General features: G+C 48.2%; 1 protein-coding gene across 1 annotated transcript in view; it reads right to left on the reverse strand.

Moving 5' to 3' along the window:
• The window catches only part of ANKRD33 (ankyrin repeat domain 33), a 23,943-nt gene extending 17,580 nt beyond the window's left edge, over positions 1-6,363 (reverse strand). The window contains exons 1-4 of the mRNA XM_044679252.1: positions 6,268-6,363; positions 5,608-5,737; positions 2,600-2,740; positions 207-896 (exon numbers count right to left, since the gene is read on the reverse strand). Coding sequence (XP_044535187.1) covers positions 207-896; positions 2,600-2,740; positions 5,608-5,728 — 952 coding nt within the window. The 5' untranslated portion in view covers positions 5,729-5,737; positions 6,268-6,363. The remainder of the gene's footprint in view (positions 1-206; positions 897-2,599; positions 2,741-5,607; positions 5,738-6,267) is intronic.
• Positions 6,364-6,681: the final 318 nt, after the last annotated feature.

Genomic DNA, 6,681 nt, shown 5'->3' on the forward strand with positions numbered 1-6,681 from the left:
AAGGAAGGAAGGAAGGAAGGAAGGAAGGAAGGAAGGAAGGAAGGAAGGAAGGAAGGAAGGAAGGAAGGAAGGAAGGAAGGAAAGGAATATAGAGAGAAGGGAAGATGGTCCATGGAGAGGCAAAGTCCAGGGTCCTATTTCAACTCCCCAAGTTCCCTGCCTATTAATTAGGTCCTTCCTAGCCTATCTTCTCTAGAACTTCCCACCTCTTGCTTCTGCCAGTTTGTTTTCTTCCCTGAGTTTCTGGTAGTGCCAGGAAGGGGGTACCAGCCCTTGATTCCCTTTGGGCATTGGATCTTGACCCTTCTGATTGGATGGCGATGGAGCCTTGCTGAGGCGGATTTTGGGGACCCGTGTCTTAGAGCTACCACCATCCCTAGCCAGCAGCCAATCTGGGCAAAGGCTCAACACCCCTGAAGGGCTCTGATATGGAACTAGAGCCTGTTGGCTAGAAGGAGGCTGAGAGACACTTGGGGTTTGGGGTCGAGGGGGGACTGTGCCCTGGAGCTCGGGCACGGATGGACGGAGCATGCCCAGTTCAGGTGGGAGGTCTGGGCATAGAGTATGGCAGGCAGTGATGATGAATGGGCTGGCTAGACTTGTAGTTACTCTCACCAGGTGATCCAGGACGCCACCCTCCTGGGGAGGCTGGGGGAAGGAGACACTGAAGGCACTCTGGAGTCTCTCTAAGAAAGACGGAGTGAGCGGGTTCTGGGCCTGTGCCACGAGTCCAGCTAGGGCCGGCCATTCAAGCTGAAAATGCCTACTGAGCTGCTCAATCCGGGGGTGCTTGGCCAGCTGATGGATTCTTATGACAGTCTCAAAGTTATCCGTCAGGGCTGCCCATTCCAAAGCTGTCTTCCCCCGAGCTGGGTCCACAGCTGTCAGGTCAGCACCTGGGGAAAGGAGAGAAGAGGTTCTCAGAACAAAAGGCTTTGTGTTAGACTTCAGAAGCCAGAAGAGGGAGGGGTTTTAGGATCATGGAATTCAGAGACATTGGAAATCATCTAGCCCAAGCCATTTATTTTGCATCTGAGGAATCTGAAGTCTAGAGCATCTCTTGTTATAAGAGACATTCTTTTCCATTCCTCCTCCCACTCTAATCCAGGAGGAGCTGAGATTAGACTTCAGAAAACTGACTGGGACCTAGAGAGAATGAGTGTGTCCCTGGCAATCTCTTAGCAGGAGGGAGCATCCCCCACCACTCCCTGCAATCTGTCCTCTTTCCTTAATATATTATGCAGCAAAAAAAAAAAAAAAATACACAGCAAAGGAGGGGATGAAATTGGGTCGGGCTTCCCAAAGTAGGAAGTCATCCTCAGAGATCGATGGACTTTGAGGGGCTTCCCCAGATTCCCTGCCCCTTGTCCTGGCACCTTCCCCATCCTTTACCCTTCTCCAGAGCAATTTTATGCCCTAGGTAGGAATAAACTGGCTGAAGCTCCCTCACATCCCAATATGGTTAAAGCCCTGTTCTTCCTATCTTTTTTTCTTCTCCCTCAAGGTCAGTAACATGAGATCCCAAAGGAAGGGGCTTGGAGACAGCTTCTAAATAACATTTTTGGGCTAGATGGCCTCTAAAATCCTTTCCAGTTCTAAATTTATTGCATGTTCCTACCCTAAAAACCAGGTCTAGAGACAGCTAGGTGGTTCAGTGGATTAAGAGCCATAGCTAAAGATGAGATGTCCTGAGTTCAAAAATGACTTCAGGGGCAGCTGGGTAGCTCAGTGGATTGAGAGCCAGGCCTAGAGACGGGAGGTTCTAGGTTCAAATCCGGCCTCAGACCTTCCCAGCTGTGTGACCCTGGGCAGGTCACTTAACCCCCATTGCCCACCCTTACCACTCTTCCATCTAGGAGCCAATACACAGAAGTTAAGGGTTTAAAAATGTAAAAAAAAAAAAAAAATGACTTCAGAAACTTCTCAGCTGTGTGACCTTAGGCAAGTCACTAACTCCCATTGCCGAGACCACTCTTCTACTTTAGAACCAACATACAGTTTTGATTCTAAGGCAGAAGGTAAGGATTTAAAAAACAAACAAAAAACACCAGGTTTAAGCCTTTCTCCAAAAGGATGCTATGTACGGGACTGACGTTTCTGTGAGTGGCCACGAGAGGGAAGCACCTGCCCAGGGAAACAGAACAAGCTAGACTTGGCGTTTTCTGACCATCAAAGTCCTAGTCCCCATTTCTTTGGATCGGTGGCTGCTGGAGGCTCCTCAGGACCTACTCAACTTTCAGAAGGAATCCCAAGCTTCTTTGGGGCTCTGCCTGCTCCCTTTCACCGATTTCTTTATCAGGACATTCATTCCAACTCTGATCTTAGCTTTCTATCACTATTGAGGACCAAAGTGTTCCCCTCCACCAGGAAGCCCTCCCAACACTATCCAGCCTAAACTCCAAGCTCAGTTGGATGAGCTCCGATTCCTCCCCAGCCCTGGTGATAACGTCTAGAGCTATCCCTTGTTGATTCTTGCTTCTCTGCCTCTATCCTAACGGTGTGTACCTTCCCAAGGAACTGGAGGGTCTCCTCCTCGCTTCCTGGCAGACCTGGGGAGGGACAGAAAGGTGCCCGAGCCTGTCAGAGCAGCCTCACCCACCTGCCATGAGAAGGGCAGCCACACAGTCTGGGCGACCCTGCACTGCAGCCTTCATCAAAGCTGTCAGACCTCTGCTGTCCCTCCGCTCCAGCTCCAAGCCAGGGTAGTAGTTCAGCAGGTAATTCAGCAGGGTGATGTGTCCTGGAGGGGCACAGTCAGACAATAGCCAGGGCTTTCTCTAGCATCCTTACCCACCTACTGCAAGCTCAAGGGGATGCATACTGAGGAATGGGGGAGAAGGGAAGGAAGAAGCTTGGGTTCTCTGTCCCTAAAGGATCCCCTCAAAAGTGGAACCACCAAATTCCTACTCCCCTCACTCTTCCCAGCAAAGGAAAACATTTTTCCCCTGTACATAGTCATAAGGAGAGGTACTAGAAAGATAGAATAGGCTTAAAACAAGGGTTTTTAACCCAGGGTCTGGAATTTTATAAATGTTTTCATGGAATTGGGTTCCTTTGTGATCACATAGATCTTTTTTCTGCCTTTAAAAGCATTCATCTAAGGGAAAAGGTCACAAATTTCACTAGATTGCCAGAGGGGTCCAGAGCATGAAAATGATTAAAGACTTCTGTTTTAGAGTTATAAGGGACCTCTAAGGTTTTGTATTCCACACTCTCTTTCATTTTACAGATGAAGAAACCAAGGCCCTGAGGAGGAAAATGACCTGTCCAAGATCACACAATTATTACATGTGGGCTGGGATTCAAAGCTAGGTGCTTTGAGTCTAGGTTCTTTCTAATTACAAGGTCTCCTCAGAGGACTTAGATTCAAATATTAGCTGTCAATTAGTATCTGAGTGACTTTGGATCCTTAATCCTTCTGAGCCTCAGTTTTCCCAGATGATCCTTCTCTGACACTGATCCCTGGACAAATAACTTGAATTTTCATTAGTGCCTTAGTTTCCCCATTTCTCATATGAAGAGGTGGACTGGATGAATTCCAAGATCTCACCTAGCCCCAAATCAGTGATGCTAGAAGATCTGATTTCTCTGCCCCTGACATCTGGGCAGAATATTTTAACCTCTCAGAGTTGGGGTTTCCTATTTTCTTCTTCACCTGCTTTGGAGCCCTGGATAAGTGAATGATCATTGTTACAGAGTGCTCTGAATGTGAATGGGGGAGAGAAGAAAGAGACAGTTGAGCTGGCACGGACCATGAGCCTGGGTTACAAGAAGGCTGGGTGTGTGAAAAGGATGATCCCAGGGCGGAAATGTTCTATATTCTGTGTGTCAAGCTATTCTGAGTTTGGCTACAAGAATTTTAGAATCTTGAAGCACTCAGCGTAGTGACTAAGTGTAGAGGGGGGCAGAGCCGAGTCTAGGGAGGGCCTAGAGAGCCGGGGGACGATGCCAGAGTGCTCAATTCTAAATGACCAAATGGGGCTGCAACTGGGGTTCGGTTCCATGTGGGTCAACTCCTGTTGGAAAAGTTCCTTCTGCCAAGCAGGTCTGGAATCATCTGCTCGAGCTAATCTTAGAGAAATACCTAGCGGTGCTAAACTCACACAGCTATTATGGGGTTTATTTTTGTTGCATTTTCTTTTTTAAACCCTTACGTTCTGCCTTACGATCAGTATAAATTGGTTCCAAGGCAGGAAGTGTTTGAAGTCAGATTGAACCCAGGCCTGATGTCCTATCCACTGAGCCACCTAGCTGCCTCTGTCGTGTGTTAGAAGAAGGACACATCCTGGGTCTTTCTGACTATGCGGTCAACTCTCTATCCATCTGCCACGCTGCCATGCCATACGTAGAGTGTACCTCAATAAGCTTCTCGACATTTACACTCTGTGTGTGTGTGCTGTGTATACTATCTGTCTCTAGGTAGATAGTATACACCAGTAAACCCTCTGAGGTATATATAACATATATGTAACATATGCTATATATACTAAATATCTCTATATTTTGATGGAGAAATAGTATACCTCAGTAAGCTCCTTGCTATATACATAGCATGTGCACAGATGTATATATCACATATCTCTATTTAGATAGATAGATGGATAGATAAATAGATAAATGGACAGATGGGTGGATGGAGGAATGGGTGAGTGGATAGATGGATGGTTGGATGGATAGAGAGATAGAGAGATATACTTCACTCAGGAAGCTCCTCGAGGTCAAGAAATGTTCCTTTTTGGGTTTGGGGGAGCCTTTTGTTTGTCTTTTGCCCCTGCTTCCTCATAGTCAGTCAATAGTTGATAGGTACTTATTATGTGTCACTTAGGTACCAGTCACTGTGCCAAGCGGATACAAAGGACAAGAAGATAAGTGTTGCTCTCTAGGAGCTCACAAGGTGATAAGGAAGATAATAATGCAAACGGCAATGTTTGAATGTTATTTATAGGATAAATGGGAAATAATCAACTGAAAGAAAACATCAGAATTAAAAGGTATCAGAAAAGGCTTTTGGTAGACTCCTAACGCTGCAAGGACCTGCAGATCTGAGTCCAAATCCAGTCTCAGAGACTTACTGGATATCTGATCCTGGGCAAGTCATCTGACCTCAGTTTCCTCAACTGTAAAATGAGAATAATGGTAGTTACCTCCAAGAATTGTTTTGAGGATCAAATGAGACAATAATTGTAAAGTACCTGGCACATAGCATTACATAAATGATAGCTATTGTTATTAATTACTCTTACTATCATTATTATCAAATACAGGGTGTTCCAAAAGTCTTGATGCAATTTTAACCTTTAATAGCTCAGACAGACCTTTGAGACATCCTGTGCAATAGAATTAGACTGAATGATACAGGGAGCGTGAGTATTCACTGCTCCCATTTTACAGCTGAGAAAACTGAGATCCAGAGAAATTCTGGGGCTCCTTTGTAGACCCACAGCAAATAGTGTCAGAGCCTGGGTTTAAATCTACAGTTCCTGACTCTAAGTCCAATCCCCTTTCAGCTACACCAGGATGGAGAAAATACTCAACCTTTTGCACCACCCACCCCTTCCTCCATTCCCCTCTGCCTTCCCTCCCTGCTCCACCTCCTTGCTCTCCCACCTGCCTGGGCAGCCAGCATGAGGGCTGTGTCCCCTTCTTTGTCCTGCTGATTGACATCGAGAAAGGGGCAGTGACTGAGCAGGACCACGATACTGCCAAAGCCCCTATAGCAGGCGACCATGAGGCCTGTCTGAGGAAAGGGCACAACTCAGCAGAGCCTCAAGCTCCTTCCCCATCCCCTCTTCCAGAACTCCCGCTCTTGGATCCCTCCCCAAGAAGCCCTTCTCACTCTCTTCAGCCTCCAGCCCTAGTTAGCCCAGCATGTGCAGCGTCTTTCCCCGGTTCCCCTCTCCTCCCCCTCTCAGAAGCCCCTGCCTCTGCACATCTATCCTTGCACATCTTTGACCCAGTGCCTGTCCTTGTCCTGAGAGGGTTCCCCTCAGCCAATCTGCCACCTCATTCCTCTTAAGGCTCCGCTCCACCCCATGCCCTAGATTAGCTTCCCAAGGGGCCAAGGCAGAAAAGCCATTCTCCCTAAGCCCAGCCTTCCCTCATTCTCCTGGGGGAGTCGGCCTTTTTAGCCTCTGGAGACAGGGACAGGAGTGGTCTACGTGGTCGACCCCTCTTGGTCGGCTCTATGTGGAGGCAGGCTGTGTTACTGCTGCCCATTCGCTCTTGTTCCTGGGCCAGGGCTGAGGGAGGGGAAGCTGGTTTCCTCACCCTTCCATTTCTGTCCACCTGGGTGGCCTCTTCAGGGCTGACCCCCCTATCGAGAGTGGCTTGGAGTCTGGCAGGATCATTGTGGGCACAAGCCCAGTAGAGAGGCCCCAACTCGCTCCATGGGGCAGAGTTTTCAGAGGGAGTAGGGTCCTTATCACGGAGTTGCACAGAATCTTCGGACAGCTCACTGCACATGGCTGCCCCTTCCCACTCTGCCTCCCCCTTTCTGAGGCTTAGGTTGTGGGGTTCGCTGTCTGTTATGACCCCCTCCTCACTCAGGGAACCATCTGAAACACAAACAGATGCTGTGTGTGTGTGTGTGTGTGTGTGTGTGTGTGTGTGCTCAGAGAGTGAAGGAAGGGTGGTTCTGGCTGCAGAAGGCCTCCCTCCCACTCCCCTCTCCCAGTTGGATGC

This window comes from Gracilinanus agilis, chromosome 5 (genome assembly GCF_016433145.1).
Source record: "Gracilinanus agilis isolate LMUSP501 chromosome 5, AgileGrace, whole genome shotgun sequence".
Lineage (NCBI taxonomy): Eukaryota > Metazoa > Chordata > Mammalia > Didelphimorphia > Didelphidae > Gracilinanus > Gracilinanus agilis.